Source organism: Macrotis lagotis, chromosome 5 (genome assembly GCF_037893015.1).
Source record: "Macrotis lagotis isolate mMagLag1 chromosome 5, bilby.v1.9.chrom.fasta, whole genome shotgun sequence".
In the NCBI taxonomy this organism is placed as follows: Eukaryota; Metazoa; Chordata; class Mammalia; order Peramelemorphia; family Peramelidae; genus Macrotis; species Macrotis lagotis.
The window spans coordinates 180,882,602-180,908,555 of NC_133662.1; the positions used below are offsets into that span (position 1 = coordinate 180,882,602).

General features: G+C 38.0%; 1 protein-coding gene across 6 annotated transcripts in view; it reads left to right on the forward strand.

The window, feature by feature from the left end:
* Positions 1–14,642: 14,642 nt before the first annotated feature.
* QKI (QKI, KH domain containing RNA binding) overlaps positions 14,643–25,954 on the forward strand; it is a 180,468-nt gene continuing 169,156 nt past the window's right edge. For all 6 annotated transcript variants that reach the window (XM_074188000.1, XM_074188001.1, XM_074188002.1 and 3 more), the window contains exon 1: positions 14,643–14,851. In XM_074188000.1, the coding sequence (XP_074044101.1) occupies positions 14,710–14,851 (142 nt within the window). In that variant the 5' untranslated portion in view covers positions 14,643–14,709. The remainder of the gene's footprint in view (positions 14,852–25,954) is intronic.

The following is a 25,954-nucleotide window of genomic DNA, read 5'->3' on the forward strand; positions in this document are numbered from 1 at the left end:
ACTCTCCTTTGCCCAAAATTGTTCCTGATTGTTGCACTGAGTTCTTGTTTTTTATTTAGGGACTTCTGTAGTTCCCCATTATTTTCATCAAACCAGTCTTGATATTCAAGAGTGTTCTGATCTAGGCGAGCAAATACAGTGCTGTACACCAGATCTCTGAAAGCTGACTATTCTATTTTGCTCCACTGTTGCTAACTGTGTGCTGGTTCAACTTCCCCTCCAAGTTAGCAACAGAATGTTCTCCCTCATAGGAGCTCTCTAATCTCTTGACATTAATTCTTCTGGTAGTTATTTTGCCTTGGGCTGCCACTTCTATTGTAGGTGAATATTTAGCTTGGAGAGGATGGGTCTGTGATCAGTCCAGCACTCTACACCACACTTTGCCTTTGTCACTCTCAAATTTTGTTTATCTCCTTTCCTTACAATCACATAGTATATTAGATGCCAATATTTATTGCAATGGTGCATTCAGGAAGTTTTATTGCATTTATATAAACAGAGGACAGTGTTTGTGATGAGATCATGAGATGCACAAAACTCAGTTGAAGTTGACCATTGCTATTGCTGGTTTCCAAGGACTCCCTGCCATGAGCCTACTCTAGCATTAAAGTCACCCAGAATTATAAGTTTGTCCTCTTTTTTTGCCTACTGTGGCCACTGTTAATGTAATAACTTCTTGGAGCCACAGGTAAGAGTAGGTGGCTCAGATGGACATCAAAAGTGGAAAGCAGCCCTGAAAAGGCTCAGCAGCCCTCATATCAGACTAATTTTCCTTGAACATATCCAATATATCACAATTTTTTTCAGCCATTCCCCAATTGATATGCATGGATCCTTTCCCCTTTTTTATGATCTCTTTCAAATACAGAAGTAACATTGCTGGACAGCTTTATAGCCCTTTGGGAATATTTCCAAATTATTCTCAGGAATAGTTGGATCAATTCACAAATTCACTAACTGTGCATTAGTGTCCCAGTTTTCCCATATCCCCTGCAATATTTATTATTTTCCTTTTCTGTCATATCAGTCAATCTGATAGGTTTGAGGTGATACCTCAGTTCTTTTTAATGTGCATTTCTCTAATCAATAGTAATTTAGAGCATTTTCTCATGACTATAGAAAGCTTTAACTGCCTTTTCTTATCCTTTGACCATTTATCAAAGGGGAATGACTTGAATTCTTATAAATTTTACTCAGTTCTCTACATATTTTAGAAATGAGATCTTTATCAGAGACACTGGCTGTAAAAATTGTTTCCCAGATCTCTGTTTTCCTTCCAATCTTGGCTGCATTTGTTTTGTTTATGTAAACCCTTAATTTAATATAATCAAAATTATCCATTTTGCAGTTTTTAATGTTCTCTTATCACTTGCTTGATCATAAATTTTTCCTTTCTGACAATAAATATTCCTTGTTCACTTAATTGGATTATGGTATCATAAATGAGTGTATCTCATTTTTAAATGTTTTTGTAAAGAATATGTTGTTGGGTTTTGATTCATTCTGCTATTCACTGCTGTTTTATGAGTTCATCTCATTTTCATTTGAAATTATAATTATTAGTTGTGTATGTTCCCTTCATGCTGTTTTTCTTGTTTATCCTTTTCTCTCTTTTTATCCAATCCCTCCTTAGAAATCTTTGTTGTTGTTTATCCTTTGATCTTGAAGAGGATCCTAACATGGGGAGGTGATGCCATCACATGCATATAATTTGAATTTGAATGAGGAGGATACTGGGCTAAGTGATCAGCTCCACTTTCTTTCCAGTCATCTTAGTCCACTGGCCATGTAAGGATACGAGGTCACATGGCTACTAAGGGTTAAGTGTCTGAGGTCAAATTTGAACTTAGGTCCTTCTGACTCCAATCAATGCACCATGTAACTATCCTTAGAAACTTAATTTACCCCTACTTTGTCAATCCTCACATCTTTCTAAAAATCTCTCCCTTATCCTATCTCATTGCCCTAGTTCTTAATACCCACAGTTTTCTAAAAACTCCTCTATTTCTATTTCTATTCCCTTGCTCTATGATTTCTCTGTAAATTAAGACTATATAAACTGTAAACTAAATGTACATGTTCTTTTTTTTTTTTGCTTTTGCAAGGCAACAGGATAAAGTGACTTGCCCAAGGTCATACAGCTAGATAATTATTATTAGGAGTAAGATTCCCATACTAGCTTCCCTCTGCACTTTGAGACATATTAAGTTATTTGGAGGAAAATTTGAGAGCTAAATAGTTGACTGCCTTATTCTCCCCCCCCCCCCCCCCCCACATCTCTCTCTTCTGAGAATAAGACCTACCCTACCTTCTTTGAGTTTGATGGCTATCCCAGGTTAGGATTGGTTTGTCGGCACTTAGAAAAGGAAGAGATGATCACCACCTGCTAGCGTGGGATTATAAAGAATAAATCATGTCAGACTTAATTTAATTTGTTTTTGGACTTGGTTTTTAAGCTAACATTTGAGGGCAATGTCATAGATAGCGAAAAACTATTTTAGCAGAGAATTTGACAAAATCTCTTACTATTTTTAGTAGACAAGATGAAAAGGTATGAGTAGAAAGATCTTAATTAGGTATATTCATATCTACTTGAGTGATAAAGCTAGAATGTTGATGAATGTATTATGATCATCCTGTAAATTGATATTACAGAAGTTCACTTTGATTTATCATTGTTGACCTTACAATTTAGGCCTACAACTTATAATGTTGGAGAATAGGATCCATATTTATGTGTCTGCTATCAGGCTGTGATTTTGGGCAAGATGCTTCCAAAAGAAAGTAAAGGGTAGAGTCTGGTGAATGAGAGGAAAATTCACACTTTAACCAACCTAGGATAGCTTACCTTGAAGAGGTAACTATTCTTCCAAAGTTATTTCTTTTTCCCCTCAGTTGGAAATTGTTTTTAGGAGTAATGTTGAGGTCTCAGGGCAGCTTGAGATGAAATATTATCATAAAAATCTGGAATTCAAAAAAGATCTTGGAAGTCAACTAATCAAACCCCTTCACTTTATAGATAAGGATCACAGAATTTTCATAGGTAAAGAGTATGACTCAGGTATGTATAGCTAGTTCATAGACTGTAATTAAACTTCCTGAGGGCAGGGAATACTTAATTTTTTTTGGTCTTTGTATGTCTGGTGCCCAGAACAGTACATTGCAAAATATAGGTAACAAATAAATGTTTATTGAATTGAATGTGTCAAAGATAGGTTTAGAACTCGGGTTTCCTGACTTCTGTGGAGGGATCTTTCTATTAACCTACTCCTTGTAGAATATATATGTGTGTGTGTGTGTGTGTGTGTGTGTGTGTGTGTGTGTGTGTGTATATATATATATATATATATATATATATATATACACTGAATATACAAAGGCAACAATGCATTTGTTCCTTGGTATCCTAATGTCAAAATTTTTGGGGGGGGCAGCTAGGTGGTACAGTGGATAGAGCACCAGCCCCAGAGTCAGGAGTACCCGAGTTCATATCTGGCCTCAGGCACTTAATAATTACCTAGCTGTGTGGCCTTGAGCAAGCCACTCAACCCTGTTTGCCTTGTAAAAAAAAAAAAAACCAACCTAAAAATAAATTTTTGGGATGGGGCAAAAAGATGGAAAAGCTCCTGCCTTCCCCCTTCCTATTCTACCTAAAGATAATCATAGATTCTAAACTATACAACATAGTTTGATATATACTATATATTTGCTTTAAAATTTCAAAATCGTTATTCTTAAAAAACTAGCAAACTACCAATTTTATGGGATTTTGATTTAATTTGCTGCACTGTGTGGATTCAAGGGAAGAACAATGTATTTTTTTTATTAAAGATTTTGTTTATTTTGAGTTTTACAATTTTTCCCCTAATTTTACTTCCCTCCCCCCACAGAAAGCAATTTGTCAGTCTTTACATTGTTTCCATGGTACACACTGATCCAAATAGAGTGTGATGAGAGAGAAATCATAACCTTAAGAAAGAAACATGAAGTATAAGAGATACCAAGATCAGACAATAACATATCAGTTTTTTTTTTCTAAATTTAAGGTAATAGTCCTTGGTCTTTGTTCAAACTCCACAGTTGTTTCTCTGGATACAGATGGTATTCTCCTTTGAAGAGAGCCCCAAATTGTCCCTGATTGTTGCACTGATGGAATGAGTGAGTCCATCAAGATTGATCATCACCCCCATGTTGCTGTTAGGGTGTATAGTGTTTTTCTGCTTCTACTCATTTCTCTCAGCATCAGTTCATGCAAATCCCTCCAGGCTTCCCTGAATTCCCATCCCTCCTGGTTTCTAATAGAATAGAACAATAGTGTTCCATGACATGCATATACCACAGTTTGTTAAGCCATTCCCCAGTTGAAGGACATTTACTTAATTTCCAATTTTTTTTTTTTTGCCACCACAAACAGGGCTGTTATGAATATTTTTGTACAAGTGATGTTTTTACCCTTTTTCATCATCTCTTCAGGGTATAGACCCAGTAGTGGTATTGCTGGATCAAATGGTATGCACATTTTTATTGCCCTTTGGGCTTAAGAACAATGAATTTCTGTTGGATTTTAAAATTTGGTATATAGGGTGGCCACCTAGGTATCATTACAATCTGATTTTTTATACATATAAGGATAATATAGGAATTGCTTGTTTGTAGCAATGAGTAACAAGTCTATGAGAATATAGATATGAAGAATTCTTCAACAGACTCTTAATAGGCTATATTGAAGCTGTTTGAAGTATGTGTCTTTCTGCTATAAGTTTAAATCTTTTTTTTTTTAACATTAGAAAACCATATGAGAATTAGAGAACTTGTGTGGAACTGTTTTACTGAGTGAAGTCCTTTTCCCTATGAATCAGGCATGTGATCTGAATAAATGTTGAAACACAACTGACTAGAGAGGGTAAAGTCTGGGTCTAATATTTGACTAGCATGGCATATACAAATGGGTCTATTGCTTACTCTCCATCACTTTAAGTTACCACCTAGAGGAGAGAATATGTAGGAAGAAAAGTTTGTGAGTAATGTAAGTGGACCAGTTGATAAAGAGGTTGAAGTCTAGGAGCTACTGCATTGCTTCAAACTTTTCACCTTTTCATTCTTTATTTCTTACTTAATATGCCTTTTGGCTTTTATTGCCTCTCATTTTCCCCTTTGCTCCTTCAAATCTCCACATGATCAGAAAAAAGGAGCTAGTTCTTGGGAAATCCACAGGCTATATCTGTCCCTGCTTCCTTTTACATTTTCACACTACCACTGAAATCTAGTCTCACACTCTAAATATAGGGCACATATTGCAGAACTGCTATACAAAAAAATGTGTTACTCGTTTTACTATGCTACATTTTATTTCCATTTAAAAAATGATACTACCAATAAGCCAAGTAACAAATAGTGGAAATCAATGTCAGTCAAGTTCTTTGACTTAAATCTTTAAGTCTTAAGGAAAGTAAACTTTTACTGAGACACTGAGATTGAGTAATTAAAAATAGGTGAAGATTGAGTGGATACAAAGTATGTTATCATTAATATCTGTGCAGTTCCTATAAAGGAAACATCTAGGTACACAGATTTGGAGACAAAAATCATTTGCACGAGCAAGTTCTGACAAAGTTTTTAAGACATATCATAATTTTTTTTTCACACTTTTGAGTAAATTTGTATTTAATCCCTCACAAAAAGATCTACAAATATTAGAAAAAGATAAACCATGTATTGGTGAGACACTGACTCCCTCAAAAGAAGTTATATTTGCTGGTTTTCACATACCAAATATAATGAGATGGCTTCAATGTTTGGTATGCATATGAATTTCCTTTTAACAAAATATTTTATTGAAATGCTTTTTTTTAATATAAACTACACTTTCCATTATATCTCTTTCCATAACCCCTTCCAGAAGAGTCATCCCTTATAATAATAAGAAGGAATAAAAAATAAGTTATGCAAAACTAATCACCACATAGGAAATGCTTGATAGTATAGGCAGTATAACATACCTATGGTTCCCTACAAAGAAACAGGAGAGGTGTCTTCTACTTTTCCTTTGGCTTTAAGCTTGGATATTATAATTTCGAAACACTGCTTCAATTTCATTGTTCATTCCATTATAGTTGTAGTTCTCCTGTATATTGTGTTCTTCATATCAGTTCTTATAGATCCTTTCATGCTTTTCTATATTTGTCATATCATAAAACATAGCAATATTCTATTACATTGTCACATTGCTTTATTAAGTAACATATCACGTTATCAATCAACAAATATATTGAGTTGGGGGCAGCTAAGTGGTGCAGTGGATAGAGCACCGGCCCTGGAATCTGAAGGACCTGAGTTCAAATGTGACCTCAGACACTTAATAATTACCTAGCTTTGAGGCCACTTAACCCCTACTGCCTTGCAAAAAAACCCCAAAAAACAAATATATTGAGTTGGTAACTGTCTTTCAGGAGCTTCCAATGCAGTTGGAAAGAACATTAAAACACAAATACCTACAATATGTCAGTGAATAGATGGGCTCATTATTGTGGGTTTGTTGTTTACAAATTGTAGTTCCACTATAGCATTTCATCACATACAACTCGTCTGTTTGCTCCCATAAGAACTTGAGGGTGTGCAACCCATGCATTGTAACCACCTTGTTATTTTGTTTTATATTATGTAGGTACCAGTTCAGCTTTCTGTTATCTTTAAATTTTACCATATGACTGGTTCATCTCCCGTTTTGTTATCTTCTGAATAATATCTTTTTTTTTTTATTTTTTTAGGTTTTTGCAAGGCAAATGGGGTTAAGTGGCTTGCCCAAGGCCACACAGCTAGGTAATTATTAAGTGTTTGAGGTCGGATTTGAACTCAGGTACTCCTGACTCTAGAGCTGGTGCTTTATCCACTGCACCACCTAGCCGCCCCAATGAATAATATCTCTTTCATGACTTCTTGTGTGCAAGTTGTCACATAATGTAACCTATTTTTGTCCATTGTACATCTCTCTATTGCCCCTTGAATCAACCAGAATATTGATTTGTTAAGTATTATAGGTGGGATTTGGATGTAGAAGTCTTTTTATAACTACAAGCTCAGTGCTTCCAAATAGACATTCTCTCTGTAGCTGAATAAAAATCATTAAACAATGTTGAAAACTCCTTTACATATTCAGAGTAAAATGATAATTTTCTTAAGATAACAATATTTAAAATTTGCATTCTAAAATCAAAATTATATTTTGATACTTTAAATATCTGAGACTTTAGGGATCATATATTTATATCTACATATATCTTTCAGTATAAGAACTCACATATTAGTGCTATTGAAAAGTATTATCTTTCAAAACTAGATGTTAATGACAAATATTATTGTAATACAGGCTCCCTTGGTAAAGGGAATTTAAACAATACAAGATAGATTAGGGTACTGAATTTGTTGTGAAGATGGGAAATATGGATACATGGGCAAATATTTTTTTAAAAAGCCTTCATTAATCCAGGAAAGTTTTATAAAACATTCTCCATCCTGAAGGTGGTTCTATTTTGGAAGATTAGAAGGCACTATGTCATCAAAAGCATTGTTAATAGAGAGAACTTGGATTTGAATTTTCAGTTTTGAAACTTACTCTGTTTGGATGACCTTGGGCATGCTAATTTTATCTTTCTGGAACTCAATATTTCAAGGTGCAAAATGAGGGGTTCAGATCATATTTTATCCTCAAATTTATTAAGTATTTTCCTACTATCTGAGTATCCTATCTGAGTATCTGAGTCCATATTAACGACTAAAAATTTTGCAAAGTTCAATCATATTTTGTGGTGCCTGTCTTTTTTTTTTTTTTTAACCATAGCAGATTCATTCCCTTTCCTTTTGAATTTCTTAAGGCCAAAGATTTTTTTTTTAATTGTCAAACAGCACAATGGTTCATATATGTTAGATACTTAATAAATATCTAACAAAAATAAAACAGAAAGAGATATGATGAGATTTGGGTTTATATTAATAAAGGGAGTAACCTCATGAAGTAAATGGATTCATCAAATGATTAAATTCCTGCATTATTTGATGTTGAAGTACCATTATTAAGGGAAAAATGCCAAATTTTGGCATTTTTTGTTTCTTTCAGTACTATATATGATGTCCTTAGACTTGCTTTGCTCAGACTATTTATTTTCTGTAAAGGTCTCTTTAACAGTAGCTAAATTGGTACAATGGATAGCACACTGGGGTCAGGAAGACCTGAGTTCAGAGTTGGCCTTACACATTTACTATATGACCCTGGGCATTACTTAGTCTTTATCTTGGTTTCCTCAATTCAAAATGAGATTATATGTACTTGCCTAGATTGTTGTGATTGGCACATAAAAAAAATAAATAAAAATGTAAAGAGGCAGCTAGGTAGTACAGGAACTAGAGCACCAGTCCTGGAATCAGAAGGGCCTGAGTTCAAATCCAACCTCAGATAGTTAATATAAACTTACTTAGTTGAATGACCTTGAGCAAGTCACCTAACTCCACTGCCCTGCAAAAATTTCTAAAAATAAAATAAAAATGTTGTGATTGACAGAGTAATGACTAAATAAATGGTGATTCCCCTTCTCTTCCTCCCCTAAAGGAATCAGGGGCTTCATATTTATAAAAATTAATAGCAAATCTTTTGTTATTTTCTAACTAACTTAATTCTATTTAACAAAAATGGACTGCCAATAGGGTATATTAGCAAAAAATAGCTTCTAACTGAAAATCTTGTACTGATTAGGGCTAGAAGTGATGGAAGTAAATCATAATTACTTGTGAACTCACCCAACGATAACAGCATCCTCAGACAATGACATAGGTTGGCTCTTTTGCCCAAGTCTGGAATAGAGTGATGAGGTGAGATTGACGAAGGTAAGGGAATAGAAAAATTCAAAATTTCTACCTTGGTTTGCTTTTCTTGAAAATTTATGCATGAGAGTTGGTTACAGTTTTGTGGTTACCTTAAAGATAGAATAAATTGACAAGTAGACTAGATGTTCAGAAATCAGTTTTTAACAGACCAAAAAAAATAAAACTGACTCAAAAATATCAAATCATGAGATGCATCTGGATCTATTCATGGACTGTATTCATGAGAGAACTCAAAATATTTTTCTATGACCTTTTATTTTCCTTGACTACTAGATACAAGAAATGTAGTGGGAAGGTTAATGACATTTATAAAAAGAGGACCAATGTAAATATTAGGTATCAAATCATTAAGTGTAATGATTTGAAAAAATAATTTGTTGTGCTGGAAAATACTGATCTGTGAACATGAATCATCATGTGATTTTAGAATTTGTAGTGGGTATTTAAGAAACTGGAATGATCTTAATGTCAACTTAGATTAAAAAAAATTAATAAAAATTTCTCCTATGAATATCAAAAATTATTTACTAGTCTGAATTGAAAACAAAATGCAAGTTGGATTTCTATTAGTTTCTTTTTGTATTTGATTTTCATTACAGTTGATGCAAGATTTTATTTCACATCTTCATGACCACCAAAATCAGGAAATTATTTATTTCTACTGATACCACAAAAAGGGATCTTATCTTCTAAACTACAATTTGGGGAATTTTGTTTATTGTCAGAAAGGAGTTTAATATGATTTGAATCAGTTTAACATGAAAGGTTGGTCTCCCAAAGCATTCTTTTGCTTTTCTCTTCTCTTTGAACTAATATAATATTTTAATGTACTGTCCTCAATTAATTCACAGTCACCTTAAATTCTTTGTATACTACACCATAGGTAGTAGTATCTGTTTTTAGTTCTCTTTAATGTATGACTTCAACAAGATGATTGAAGCAGGAAAAGACCTAGAAACCACCTGGTCTAATATCCCTTGTTTTACAGATGAGGAAGCTGTGAGAGGAGGCTTAGAGAATGGCTTTATGAGAGAAGATAAACCCAATGTTACACAATTTAGTGTGAGAACTAGACCTTAGAAACCAGATTTCACTATTAGTTCACATCTTTCTCAATTTAATAAACATTTATTAAGCCCAAACTACATGCTAGGAACTCTGTTAGCCATTGGAGAATACAAAAACAAGAAACAAGTCCATACCTTCCAGAGAGCTTTATTTCCCCTTGGAAAAAACATCAAATTAGACGGAAAATACAAAATGGATTCTACGTAATGTGGGGGATGCAGGATATCAACCTTTAGGTAATAGGAAAAAGACCTCTGGTTGGACAGTACATTCAAATTGAAAGGGACCTTCAAGAGGCCAAGTAGAGGGAGAGCATTATAGGATTAGGAAACAGAATATCAAAAATAGAGATCTAAATGGCTGAAGTGTAGCTTAGGTATAATGTGAAATCATTCTTGAAAAATGGTCTGGAGGCAAATTGTAAAGAGTTTACTTGCATTCTGTAACAGAGGAATTTGTATTTTATACAACTGGAAAAAAAGTTACTAAGTTTCTTGAGTAACAAGGTCAGACTTGGAAAATCAGTTTGCTGGGTTTACGGAAGATAAATTGGAGGCAGGGGCATTGAACTAGAAGACAATTAGAATAGCACAAGTTTTTTTTTAGGTTTTTTTTTTTTTTTTGCGAGGCAATGGGGTTAAGTAGCTTTGTCCAAGGCCACACAGCTAGGTAATTATTAAGTGTCTGAAACTGGATTTGAACTCAGGGACTCCTGACTCCAAGGCCAGTGCTCTAACCACTGTGCCACCTAGCGGACCCTAGAATAGTACAAGTTAAGAGGTGAGAAAGACCAGAAGAAGGAGTCTGAGGTAAGAGATGTGGCAGCAGAAAAGATTGGGGTCAGCACCTCATTACTTAGTTATACGGGGATGAGGGACAGTGAAAGGATGGCTCTAAAGTAGTCACCATGGATCTTTGAAGTTATACTTAGGTTCCATAGAACACAGTTTTTTTTTTTGCATAACTTCAGTCAGTCAATCAAAAAACATTTCCTTAAACAATTACTATATAATAGGTGCTAGGAGACTTGGATGCAAATGCAGATTAGTACCTGCCCTAAATGATGGTAGATCTTCATTCTCTGAAGGTGAATTTTTTTTAAAAAACACAATTCAAAGTCATTTATTGCCAAATCTCGGAATTCATAAGACATCAGTTAGGTCAGATTCGTTTTCTGTTTTAAAAAAAAGTGACTATAAAATATTATCAGTCTTGGCTGACTCAGACATTACTTCTGATGGTAGTTCTCCAGAATGGCTTCAGTCTCTTTTTTCACCCTGTTGGCAGCCTTTGAAAATGGCTATCCAATCACATTACTTCATTAGTTGTATCCTCAGTTGTTATTCATGCTGTTGGTAGTAACTTATGCTGTTTGGTTATCCAGAAGTGTGAAGCTGCACCTTGCATAAGGACTAAGTGGATGTTCTTCATAAATGTCCTACAAGAAAACTATAGCTGGCCGGTAATATAGCAGCAGTACTGACCTGAAGTTCTTTTTCCATATCTGCACTCACTTGACTAGGACCTCGGGCATGTCACCTCACTTATTCTGGGTTTAGTTTCTTCTTTTGCAAAATGAAAAGATTCCAGTTTCAATATGCTATGAGTTGATATTTTTGATCTTTGATGCACAGTGCTTTTTTATACATAATGCTCAATAAATATTTAAATAATCCTTGGTTATTTTACCTCAACAGAAGAAAAATGAACATTAATATTAGATGTCTTAAAAAAACTTCTCATTAACATATCCACGCCACCCACTAACTAAGCTTGGAGATGTGAAAGAGGAGAACAAAGAAAGCATATTGAATTCCTAGCATTGAGGTCATTTTTTTTCTGATGTTACAATGCTAGTACTTGAAAATAAATGTAAAAATAAGAATAGGAACTAGATGTATAATTTCAGTAGAATAGAGAATTTCCTATGAGGGAACTCTTAGCAATGCAGGTTGTTACTTTATAGGTTTAGAGTTGTTTTCAGAGGGAGAGTGATTTGTCAGGGGTCATGGGGTCAGGGATAGAAATTGAACTCAGGTCTTCCCTGGATCCAAGGCCATCTCTGGTAAGCCAAAATGTTTTTCAATCTTAAGAAGGGTGATTAAATAATTTGTTGCTAGATAAAAATAATTTATCATGAATACTTATTAACTTCCTGCCGTAACCTTGCAAGACTAGGATTGGTATATAGAAGCTAAATATAAATGAAGGTTTATTTATCTTTTAAACTCACAACTATTTGATCAGAAACTAAAACTCTTGGATCATTTGGCTCAAATCTTAAATGGATCATTAAACAGGTGATCTATATCTATATGTGTATCTATATCTATTTGCTTCCAAAGACATCTACGGGTCTTTAAAAATTGGGGGGAAAGATTAAATATTTGAAACCAAACTGATTTCTGTGATTAAAAAAATCTTGATTTGAAAAACAAAAATCAAAAAAAAGAAAACTACAGACTTTTCAAGGCAAACACAAAGAATTTAGTCAAGAGTAGCCTTAAATTTGAAATGTACTTTGATACCTTTCTAATAATTAAAATTTAAATGTGAAAGCACTTTTAATCTTCAAATTTAGTGGAAATCAATGTTCCATTTCAAATGTGAATTCATGAATACCATAAATATATGCCTAACACTGTAAGAAGATGACCACCAAGGAATTCATCCAGATCAAATGGAACACTGGAATGGTCAATTTGAAGTCTCTTTTACTTTCTAAATACTATGTACACCTTAAGTAATTTGCAATAAGACAATTTTAGGCCGAGGTGGATAACCTAATCTATAAGCGGAGAGGGAATGTCAATATTATATGCGCTGTGTCTTTTTCATGCAAATACACTTGACAATGTTGAACCCCGGCGATGTTTGGTAAGGAGCTGGGACGGCCCCCGGTTCGTAGCGGTTCTCTAGGAGAGGTCGGTAAATAGGAGTGCTAACTGTCCTGCAATCCAAAACCCCTCCCCTTGCTGGATTATCTCCGTGGCACTTCTGATAGGGAAGGCGGATGGCGTTATAAAACAATAAATCCCAGGCGCTATTTACAATGCCGTAAGGCGGCACGTGGGGTCCAGCGGCGGCTCCATCCCCGCGCGGCCGGACGCCCGGCTTTCCGAGGGCCGGAGGAGGCACCCCGGCCGCCCGCGCCGGCCCTCGGCTGGCGCTTCCCACGCGTGGGCGGGGCCCGCGCGCCCAGGCCCTTCCGCGCTCGCGTGCGGGGGCTGGTGGAGCTCCCCGAGTGCCCGCACGGAGGTGCCCGGCCACGCACGCGGCTGCTGGAGGGGGGAGGGGCGAGCCTCCCGGGGGGGGGCCGCCGCCGGTTTGGCTCGGGGCCGTTTGCCCCCCCCCCGACCCCGCCGCATGACGAAAACAGTCCCCACGAGCTTCCGCGGTCACGGGCGCCGGCCCGGCGGCCTCGTCCTACGCAGGCGTAGAAGTTGGAGCACCCCTCCCCCACGCCTGCCCTCCTCTCCCTCGGACGGTGGGAGGGGCCGAGGAAGACCCCCCCGAAAGGGGCGTGGCCGGCCGGCTACCCGGCCGCGGGAGCCGTCGGCGGCCTGTTGCGCACGCGCCTTGAGCGCGGGGAGCGACGTGCCCGGGCCACGTGACGCCCACCCCGACGGGCCCCCAGCGAAGCCCGGGGGGGGAGAGGGTTGCTTTTTGGAGTTTTTTAAGTCTAATAAAAACAGGAGGCCGCCAGGCGGGTGTGCGCACGCGCGGCGGCAGTCCGGAGGGCGGGGGGGGGAGGGGAGGGGGCGGGACGCTGGCGCGGCGGGTTCCGCAGGAAATTCCTCCGTCCGAGTGCGCGAGACGCTCCGGCACGGCGCGGCCACCCGGGGCTCCGCTCCGAGCCCGCACACAGCCGGGCGCGCGCGGCCCGGGGAGGCCCGAGGCCGGGGCCGAGCCAAGGGGCGCCCGCGCGTGAGGCGCGCCCCCGCCCCGCCCCGCCCCCAGTCCCGCCAGCACCCCCGGGCCCGGAGGGGAGCAGCGGGGCCGCCCCGCCGAGCTCCCCCCAACGGCCGCGCCCCGCCCCGCCCCGCCCCCGGCCCCTCCCCCCGCGCCGCCGCCGCCGCCGCCGCCGCCGGCAGCGCCGCCTGAACTGAAGCGAACTCCGCCGCCGAGGGAGTGAGGAGGAGGAAGAGGAGGAGAAGGAGGAGGAGGAGGAGGAAGGGGAGGAGGAGGAGGAGCGGGACAGTCAGTGCGCGGCGGCAGCGGCGGCAGAGGCGGCAGCGGCGGGAGCCAGCCCGGAGCCAGCCCGAGCCCGCGGCGCGGCGCAGGCGGCGGCCCCGAGCAGCCCCACGAGCGGCCCCGGCGGCGGCGGCGGCGGCGGCGGCGGCCCCGGCTCCTCCTCCTCCCGGCCGGAGCCCAGCGCGGGGGCCCCCGCGGACCAGCCCTCCTCCCTGCCCGCCCCGCCGCCACTCGCCAGGGGCCGGGCCGCGCCGGGCGGGCGGCAGAGGCGGCCCCGGGAGGAGGAGGAGGCGGAGGGCGAGGACGCGGCGGCGGCGGCGGCGGCTCCGGGACCCGCGCTGCGGGAGCGGCGGCCGCGGGAGCGGGAAGGGCCCGCGGGGGGCGGGGGGCCGAGCGGGCGCTGCGGGTCGCTGCGCGGCGGGGCCGGGAGGCTTCCCCCCCCTGCCCCCCCGGCGAAGATTGCCGCCCCCCCCCGGCGCGGCCCCCGGCGCCTCGGGGCTCGGCCCCCCGCCCCCCGCGCCCCCCGGCGGCTCCGCGGCGGCGGGCGGCGTGAGCTGCGGGGCTTGGAATATGGTCGGGGAAATGGAAACGAAGGAGAAGCCCAAGCCGACCCCCGATTACCTGATGCAGCTGATGAACGACAAGAAGCTCATGAGCAGCCTGCCCAACTTCTGCGGGATCTTCAACCACCTGGAGCGGCTGCTGGACGAAGGTAGGGCTCCCGGGCCGCCGGGCGCGACTTGGCGGGCCGCCCCGGGGGAGGGCGGCGGGCGGGCCGGGGGGAAGGGGGCCCCGGGCCCCGGAGCGGACGGGGCGGCGAGCCGGCCGGGGCGCGGGCGAGCCCCGGGGCGCTTGGCTTACCAGCCGCCCAGGCCGCGGGGCCCCCGGGCCCGGCCCCCCGGCACCCCGGCCCCCCGGCACCCCCGGCCCGGCCGATTTCCGGAAACGAAAACCCTCCGCGTGTCACTTCACTTTTTGGGGAGGGGGGGCCCCGCGCCCGGAGAGTCGTGGGCTCTGGTTTACCCCCCGGGGGGGCACGGACTCGGGGAAGGGGATGCTTTTGGGAAACGGCATCGTTTAAAGACCCGCGGGGGCCCCCGGGCTGGGCAGGCGGGCCCCGGGCTGGGCAGGCGGGCCCCGGGCTGGCGGACTTCCCGCAGCCGCTGGGCAGGTAGAAGGAATTCCTGTGGGGCTCGGCCGAGCGGTGGGGGCCGGGGGGCCGGGGCCGGGGCCGGGGCCGGGGCCGGGGCCCTTCGGTCTCAAGTGTCACCCGAGAACAAAAGACCGGAAACGGCCCTGGCCGTAAAAACGAGCCGGGAAGCTGGAGGGCCTTCGTGGTTCTGGAAATCTCGGGCTCTTAGCAAGACTTTTAGGGACACATCCATTTTTATAACTCAGATGGCTTTTTTTGTTTAAAATTTTTTCTTAAAATCACATTCAGATTGGTTTTTGGGATCATTTAACCTGTGAGATGGGTAGAGGTGCGGGAAAAGTTCAGCTGTTCCTTTAAGTATTTCTGCTTTTTCCTATTTGTGTTGGCAGTTGAGGGGAAGAATTGTGGAGGCAGAAAACTTTCTGGAATGTCCAAAAAAAAAGTTTCTCAACTCTTGAAGTTGAGTCTTTCCAAATGCGAGCACTAAGGGGCGCTAGTTGTTTTTTTCATGAGGAATTTTAGCTGCAGAAATGATAAAAGATTTCCAATAATCTTTGTTCTAAATAGGTTTCTTGAAATTTTGAAAATCGATCCATCGTGCCCAGACATGCAAACGTTTCATGTAGATGGTTGGGAAAGATTTTATGTAAATTCAGTAAACACTGAGTATAAAAATAGCCTCTTGGGATTTTCACCTAAGTAAATTTAAAGATTATTTAAATTCAGAAATGAATTTTCTGGAAGTGGCACATTTTACACGAGTTACATTTTAGGAGGAATCAAGTACTACGTGGCATTTGAAGAGATTAAAAAAAGGAAGATAAGAATGATCCAAGACAAAATTGTGCCAGTAACTTTAATTCCTAGCTAGTGGTTGAATCACCTTTCCCGTTAAAAATTCAAACTCAACCACAAACGTAAATTAATAAGATGATGAGGAATTCCCATACTTGAATACTTCTGAAAACATTTTTTATTGTGCCTAACTTGAAAAACAAAATCTATTAGCGTTTACGTTTTCAGATGAGTTTTCAAAAGCCTTCCTCCAATGTAATTAAGCACTTAATTGTGGCTGAATCACAAACTCATACTTTAAAATTAGCTATTGCTTGTTAACTTTTTTTCCCATGTAAATCTGAAAGGAAAGTTTGGCCACTGAATATTAATGAACCCAGAGTTATTCTCTCCCCTCTTGACTCCTCCCTCAATTTTTTCTGAGTTGAAAATGGAAGCAACCATGGGTTTAAACTCTTAGTGAAAACCTCGGATTTATTTTTTTTTTAAAGTCCATGTTTTCTTTCCTTCTAATGTTTACTAAAACGATAACACTCAGGTTAAATTCTGTTCTAATATAATTTCTTCAGATCCCCAGTGTAAAGATTTCATTGACTTGGTAACAAGGATGTTTAAAATGGTCAGCATCATGACTAGGAAATTAAATTGTTTTTATCTGACCAGCCCAAATTTGCCGGAAAAGGGGCTTTTCCTTAGTGTAGAATAAACACTTTCCTGCAATTGTTAGAAATGTTAAACTTAATGTGAAACTAAATTGATTTTTTTTTCTGAGGGCCAGTTGATACGCTGATTCTATGTTCATCAATTTTAACTAATTCTGAAGTAAATAAAATGTTTTTTTTCCCCCACCAAAATACTTAATTATGACTTTAGGCAGTTCTTTTTTTTTTTTACTGCTTTTTTTAATTGTTCCAAACAAATTATTTTTGTCAAATCTCTCTGGTTAGGATTTATTCCTACCATTGTACCAAAATGAGCTTTTTTTTATGCAGATAAAATGCTTTTTTGTTTTTGAAAGATTAGTGAAGGATGATTGTGAATTTGCTAAATGATCATAGTTTCAGGAGTATTTTGTACTGTTTTCTTGACTTGTATAGAGAAATCTTTGCAATAGAGCTTAAGCGTTTTAATTTTTAAACTTAAAATTCCTAATTATTAATATTTTTAAGATTGATGGACTGTTTTGAGAGTGAATATTTAGTAACAGTCACTCAGTTAATAATTATAAAAATCTTGACACCCTTAAGAAAAACATTTAACCAGTTTACTTTTGGAATAGTTTATTTTTTTGTATTGTCTGTAAAATACTGTGCAGGATTTGGATTCCTTACAATTTATTCATAAATAGCACTGTCAAAACTTAGAGGTCAGAATGATTTTAGAGCTGCAATTTATGGTTTCAAGGGGGAAGGATTTTCAAATTGGTAAACACTGAAAAATCTACTTAGTTCTAAGTAGATTTGGAACAGATATAAAAGCAGTAAAGTAATATATGTGTCTTACTGGCATTGGTTCAAGTGGAAAGTCTTATCAGTTCAGTAGGAATACTAATTGTGATAAAATATTAAACACTTAGCCGTGTGTGTGTGTGTGTGTGTGTGTGTGTGTGTGTGTGTGAAAGATTTTGAAAAAAATTAAGGCAAATGATAGTTTTATAAAGTTTTATATTAGTAAGGAACTAAGTTGGAGAGCAACATCAGATTTGCAAAATAAAACTTGGAGATGAGACACAGCTACAGACTTCCTATGGAGGGCAAAGGAAAAACCATTAATTGACAACAGGTTTTCTTTCCATCCTGCTATTTTGGAGAGTTAAAAACTGCTGATAATCATAGAAAAGCCATTGACATATAATAGGAACCGCTGTATAGCCTCCTAATCACCTAAATTTTGATTATTTGAAAGAGTTGATGCAGTTTAGAATGTTGTGTGCAGTTTGAGTACTTAGACTTAGAAAAATCAAATTCTTTATTAAAGTGCCTATTTTGTATGAGTTGATATGCTAGGTATTGGTGGTTGTAAAGACTCAGAAAATCCATCCTATACCTGACTATTTTTGAATATTGTTTACTTTTTATTTATTAATGTTTTTACAACTGCGAATCCTTCTGATATTTAAACAGTATACTTCCTTTAATTGAATTTCCCCCATTGATAAAGAAACAAAACAATTTATATTCCAGTGTTCTCAAACGTTCAATTTAATTTCTATTTTAGTGTTTGTGTCATTTATAGTGCCTGCTTTTTAAATAGTTGAATTGCACTGTCATGTAATTCATCAGACTGTCTTAAGTGCCTAATGGATCTTGTCAAGGTTACATTTATTGTTTAATCAGAAACTTTTTAATATTATAAATGATCGTCAGCAACATTTCATTTTCTTGAAATTCTTGTAAGAGTCATTGCTATCCTCCACCATCTACTTCTTATTAAGTTTTGTTTGTTAGTGTGTAAGGAATTTCTATACATACAGATACTTACGTACATAAGCACTCAAGAAAACTGAAAATCAAAAGATGAGAAATCTGCTTTTGTTCTTGAGAAGAATAATTTGTGATAAAGATATAGCTTCAGTCAAATAAATCTACTTGGGAACTAAGATTTTGTTTTTATGCAAAAAACGTTTTACAGTTATAGTGAGAGGAAGAATACTAACTGATTAAGTTGTAAAAAATGATATTTTCCTTGTTACCCAGGAGGTGTCAGCAGCTGTATAGAAAGTGATAATGGAAAGGGAAATGCTTTGACAGAATTTCTTTGATCTTGCAGGTTATGTTAATTCAATATATTTGAAATTAAAGTTATAGCTCTTACAGAAAGCAAAAACTTGTACCTGGAGGATATCCATAACGAACTAGTGAATCCGAATTAGGCTTCTGTCTTTCTATTGATGAACTTAAATGTTCCTTACATTGAAGGACTTAATAAAAATTGATCACATTATTTACTCAATATAATTGAGATAATGCCAGAGAAATAGAGTCACTTATAGGTGAGAATTTTGGTTTTTTACGATATGATATATGAAGAATGCTGACATAAAAGTGGTCTCTCATTTTACTTAGAAATGCATCTTGGTGCTTGCCTTTTGGTTGATGGGCTTGACTATGTACAGTAGAAATTTGCTACAAAAATAAATGTTACATTTTTGCCAAGAGGTGGGGAAGGTAGCTGTTAGAAATGCCCCTTTCTTCCCAATCTAATTAAACACAATTCAGAAGTTTCTTATTGAGGTCACCATAGCTTCTTGCCTTATAACTCTGCATTTTTAAAAGAGATCTACCCCCAATAGAGTGTTTAGTGTCTTGATGATTTGATCAGTGAATTTAGAAGGGACAATGTTAAATAAAAGCTGATATAAATTATGGCTTAAATCTATTTCATTCTATAAAGCATTTACTTTAGAAAAACTGACCATTTAAGGTGCACCTAAAATGCAAGTGTTTTACCCAATTGGTGGGAAACAGGGGATGTAGATAAATTGTATTTGGTTTTATTAATGCATGACAAATATTTTAAACCAGTCAATTATGTAACTTTCTGCTAATGAATGTCACGGGAAATGTTTTAGAAAATTTGCATTTTGAAGGATAAGGGGGATTCTCACATTTAAAAATTTACATAATGATAACCATGGCTTCCCTCATGGAAGACATATTATGGACATAAGGATGTAATTTGAGTATGTATGCATGGATTTGCAAATTTTAAAAAATTTTGGCTTTAGGGAGTATTTATTTATATGACCTGTGAAACAGCTTATGGCTTTCATCTCCATAAGTAACTTATGATTAGTAGAAACTAATTAGTTTTCAGTATAAATCTGTCTACATCAATAGACAAACAATAGTTGGTTGCAACTATTAGTTTATCTAATGTTCAAAGTTGACTTTTTTTTTAACTTAAGCTTTTTAAAAAAATCTTTATAAGCAGAAGACAAAAATCAGTATTTTGGCCTCAATCAAATGCTTATGAATCGAGTAGAAAATTCTTCATAGCAGCTGAAGAGTGGCTTTCATTTGGTTGCTCAATAAATTGGTCAAAATAAATGACTACAAAATTTAAAACTATTTAGTTTTGTTTGGATTTCTATATTTCTATAGGATTTTCCCTTTAAAATGTTAATTTATCAGATGTCATTAAATATTTCTGACTTCTTGAAACTTCAAGCTATATAAATTGTTGCTAGCAGTGAAAAATGGTGGCAATTGATGGGGGAGCTGAGAGTAATTCATCTTATTTTAAACAATGATTCTAACTTTGTTCCATGGAAATGTGCTTACTTTATATTTTTTTTTTAACAATTTAGAAACCATTTCACTTTAATCATTTTGAATTTTGAGTGTTTATTGCATTTTTGATATAGTGCTAAGAAGCATAATAGTTTCTGTCGTCAAAGAATTTATTTTCTGAATTTTAAAGAGTACAGTACTAATAATTAGATAAATTAAGTTAGTGCTAGTTTTATATTTGATGGTAAACCAATCTATCTCAAACAAGGAATTGTGAACTCCCAGAATTGACAACAAGACATCTTGACTTTCCTTGGCATTTTTGACTTACTGATTTGTAAAAATCTTTGATGATCTATAAATGGGCTTCATTACAAGGTCCTTCATTACAAGGCCGAGTATGAGTAGTTGAGGTGCATTTAAAATGTGTAGTTGTTAGATGTTCAATTTCGTAGACATTCTTTACCTACAAAAATGTTTTTTGGGATACTAAGATAAAAATGAAATAGTTCTTGACTTCAGAGTGCCTAGAAGTTGCTTCTGTAGGGGAGTTCAGGGATGTGGCAAGTACATAGAGAAATCATTGTGAATTGTATTGTAAAGGAGAGAGGTAGGATATAAGGAAAAGGAAGTGGTACATTGCCATGAACATGGAAAGGTGACTGTGATAAAAAAGTTTATTCCAGGCTTGATAGCGTGTGTGATGACATGAAACTGGAATGCCAAATTCAGGGAACAGCCAATAGATTTAGTTTCTCTTGAACATCTAGGGTGTGTGAAGGAATAATATGAAATAAGTCTGGAATAGGTAGGTGGGGAACCAGATTGTGGAGGGCTTGAAAATGATAGCCTGAGGAACATTCACATATATATATGTGTCTACACATTTTCCCCCCCTTCCAGAGACAGCGGAAACTGCACTGATCAGGGGAGTGAAATATTCTGACTTTCAGAAAATTATTTGTTAACTGGAGGACATGAGGACTATTTAAGATGCTTTAATAGTTTATGGGAGAGGCAAAGAGAATCTGAACTAGGATGTTAACAGTGAGTGTCTATAGAAAAAGGGATATGTGAGAGATCTTTTAGAGGTACAAGTTAACAAGATTTTGGCAACTGGTGGGCTATATATTGTGAGAGGGAGGAAAAGGGAAAGATCAAGGATGATTTAACATGATGTGCTAACTGAAAGGATATTGTTGATCTTAGAGATTTTCATTTGTTCAGTCACGTTCGCCATTTCTGTCTGTTTTATAGAAGAAGAAACTGAGGCAAAACAGGTATACATGATTTGCACAAGGTTACATAGTATGTAGGAGGCCAGATTCTAACTTGGGAAGATAAATCTTTGACTCCAGGCTGATGCGGTGTCCACTGTTCCACCTTTTAAAGGAGATAGAAAATATAAATGATTGGTGGATTTAGGTAGGAAGATAAGAGTTTGTTGTCCCCCCCCCCCCCAATTCAATTTGAAATGCTTATAGGATGGACATCTAGGGTATTAATTTGGAGTCTGAGGATCTGAGTTTTAATTCAATTAGTCTCATTTATATTTCAAGCTTCTTTCCTCATTAGTAAAATGGAGAGATGGTACTATTTTACTGGATGATTGTGAGGAAGGAAAACTTTTATGATTTAGCCTGCTGTGTCTATGAGTTGTTAGCCTTTTTTTTAAAGATATTCCAACCTTTAGGAGTCTCTGTCTAGTGGATGATGAGTAAAATATTTGAACATAGTAGTAGAATTTACTATTGTTGGAAATATAAAAATACAAAAAACTTGTTTCATAAATTTCATTTTTTGAATTGGATTTTTTTTTGTTAAAGTTTTTATTAGACTTGAAAATTTTTCTCAATATTTCCTTAGTGTGTTTTGAGAGAAATTTGATAGAATGAGTAGGACTGGAGGCAGAGTTGTAAATTGGAAATAACATGAAACTAGGAGTTAGAAGATCTTAGTTTTACTCTCGGACCCAAGTTTAATAATAGTGGATTGATCTTGGGCAAATCACTTTAACTTGAGGTTCAGTTTATTTACTTATAAAATGTGAGTGCATACTTCATAAAGTCACTTATTCCTCCAGTGAAAATATTTTCAGAAATGACTTGAATAATAACAATAAATAATAACAATAATAATAATAATAATAATAATAATAATAATAGTCATCCTTTGATTTCAAAGAGGACCCCCTGACTTGCACAATTATATTATAATGAGGGACTTGCTGTGCAAGGCATCCTTTTCACTAGCCTTTTCCATTCTACCCCATATGGCCTGATAGGAAAACCATAAAACATAAAAAATGATGATTGTTATTGAGTTAGACTAAGTAGCATTTGTGAGAATGAGAAAAAGTAGGATAACATAATGGAAAGCCATGATACTTTATTTATTTGTTTATTTATTTTTTAGGGTTTTTTGCAAGGCAAGTGGGGTTAAGTGGCTTGCCCAAGGCCACACAGCTAGGTAATTAAGTGTGTGAGACCGGATTTGCACCCAGGTACTCCTGACTCCAGGGCCGGTGCTTTATCCACTACGCCGCCTAGCTGCCCCTAAGACATGATACTTTAGAAGGACTCATTATAGTAGAATTTACTTAGTACTTTGTGTTACTTCATATTCTCATCTTAAATGATGGGGTTGTCTCATATCTGTGATGCCTTTGCTCTGACTCCATGATCTTTTTGCTGTACACATATTCTTACCTTTAATTCACCAGTTTAGTCTTCTCCTGATTTTTTGAAAGTAGTAGCTTGTTAATTACGCACTTTTTTAAGAAACCTGAATTATTTAATAATAAATCTAAACTCCAAAATGCAGCCTTTTTAAAAAAAACTTATTTATCTAAAAGAATTGATTCAAAATTAAACAAAGTGTGAACTTGGCTTTAGTAAATCTCATAAGAATGAATAGATTGGGGGCGGCTAGGCGGCTCAGTGGATAAAGCACCGGCCCTGGAGTCAGGAGTACCTGGGTGCAAATCCGGTCTCACACACTTAATAATTACCTAGCTGTGTGGCCTTGGGCAAGCCACTTAACCCCATCTGCCTTGCAGAAACCTAAAAAAAAAAAAGAATGAATAGATTGCACTATATAATTGAAATGTACACTATCTTAAAGTTCAGTGTACTTGTTGAAAAGTTTTTACCTAAAAGTCTTTTAATAGTCTTTGAATAAAAAAAAATCTATAAAAATACTTCTTTGGTGTGAGAAAAAAATTGAGGATTCTGGTTTTTTGAAGGTCTTTAAGGTCTTAGTGTAACTAAAAGTATATTTCTAGGAAATATAAATTAGGGTTATTTGCTTTACAAAGGACTTCAGTGAAGAATTTTTTTAACATCCCATTCGCGATACTAATTCATGCATGTATTTCTAGTAACATCTATTTCATAAAAATCCCCAGCTGGGATAGCTGTAGAACTTTTTGCTTCACATAGGTAGAAAGAAAATTTGTTTCTATTCAAAAGTGTTTTTTATGTTAATTCACAGTATAATTCTTGGCATTATTTGTTTGTATATTGTTTGTATATTTTGAGAAATTTGATGTTAGTCAATACTCTAGAATGTTTTAACGTGACCATTTGCTGTAGATTGGAATTATAGTTTGGTACTTGCCTTGCTTTGTCTTGGACAATATTTAAAGATGTTTAATTAAAGTATTCCAGGAATAGTTGTGCTCTGTGAGCCTTTGTTTCCTTTATCCACCAAATGGGAATAATATTTGGACAGCCAGGTGGCACCTAGGATAGACATCTGAGTTCAAATGTGGCATCAGAGACTTCCTAACTATATGTCTCAGGGCAGGTCACTAACTTCTGCCTCATTTTTCACATCTGAAAAAGAGGGAGATTAACAGCAGGTACCTCACAAGGGTTTTGGTGATGATTAAATAACATTGTAAATTTGCTCAGCAAATTGTTGGGTACATAGCAGGTGTTTATTAAATTCTTGTTGATATTTTTGCCATCAAGGGTTTTGTAAACCTTTAAGCACTATATAAATACTAATAGTTAATGATGATAAACTTATATAATATTTTATAGACTTGAAAATATTTTCCTTATAGGAAGTCTCTGAAGAAAGATGTGTTTTTATGCTACTATCTCTGTTTTCCTAATGAGGAAACTGAGATTTAGTGGTTCATTTATCCAACTTAGGGGCAGAGCTGTCACTCAGATCCAAGCATATTTTTGACTCATAGGCCAAGGCTCTTCTATGCTCTCTAAAAATAGTTTTACTTGTTAAAATGGTTCCATATCATAGCATCCAAAGTCAGGGTTAAAAATAACTTATTGGGTTCATAGGATTTAAAGAATGAGACATGTACAAGGTCATGTAGTTCAACTCCTTTATTTTGTAAATAAAATGAAGTCAGAAAGATGTGCCCAAGGTTGAATTAGTAGTGGAGAAAGGATTCAAACCCAAGTAAGTTCATTGCTCTTAATGCTACATTACAGTCTGATGTAGAGTTGCAAATTTTGGGGTATGCAAAGAGGGGCTGATAGTGAAACACCCAGGACAGATTTCTGCCAGAGTATGTACCAAGTGCTTGCTGTTAATGGCGAAAACAGAGGCTAGTGCTGCTTTTCAATATAGGGTGCTGGATGGATACATAGAGCACTGGATGGTTTAAGAGCATAGAGTTGCAATAGCAGTAGTGTGGGGCAGTTTATACTGCTTTAATTGCAGTCAGATCTGGCTTTCTGACCAACCATTGACTAGCTGACATCTGCATAAATGGAAATTTAATTTTGAAGCTTGTAATATTTTAGAAACATATATATATATATGTATATATATATATATAAACTGTTTAAGACTAGAAACCAAATAGATAACATTATAGTATAAACTGCTATTTGAAGAGTTATAGGAACTTTAATCTGTTTTATAAAAGGTAAATAGAAATGTTACTGTAATATGAACCACTGACAACATTTGGTGGCAGTGGAAAAACAGTTTTTTGAGTCAGCTGAGGGGAAAGATTAAAGTTACTTTATGAAGGAGAAATGACTTGATAATTTTAAATATAGAATATTCTAAGAAAAAATATTCATTTAGGCTTCTGAGTGTTTGATGAATCACATTTCTAGTTATTCATTTTAATGTGGGGGAAACCGAAGGGTAGTCTTAGATGTTATATATCTCAGATAACATAGTATGTTAAACTTAGCCTGTATTTATCTAGGGACGATTTTTTCATCATGATTATCATTTAGAAACTCAGATACAGATGGACAATTTAATGTCCATTTAGACTACTTGGTTATGGAGAGTTTTAATATTACTGTGTCTGAAGTCCAGAAGGTATACTTGTATCAGCCTCAGATTAACATAGGATGAATAACAGCAATTTGTCAGCTAGGCAGCCCTGAAAAGTGTCAGCAAGAAGACTGATGATGATGAATTGGATAGAAATAGGTGTTGCAGTAGATAGCCACTAGATCCCAGTTCTAAAGCCAAAACCTTTAGGGATGACAGCTGATGTGTAGGTATTGGCTCAGTAATTAAATGAGGAATTAGAGGGGGTTTTTTTTTTGCTTGCCTGAAAAGAACAGTAACATATATATTTTAACCATATTAGAATTTTTATTTATTAGCATGAAGTAGCAGGTAATAACATATAATGTTT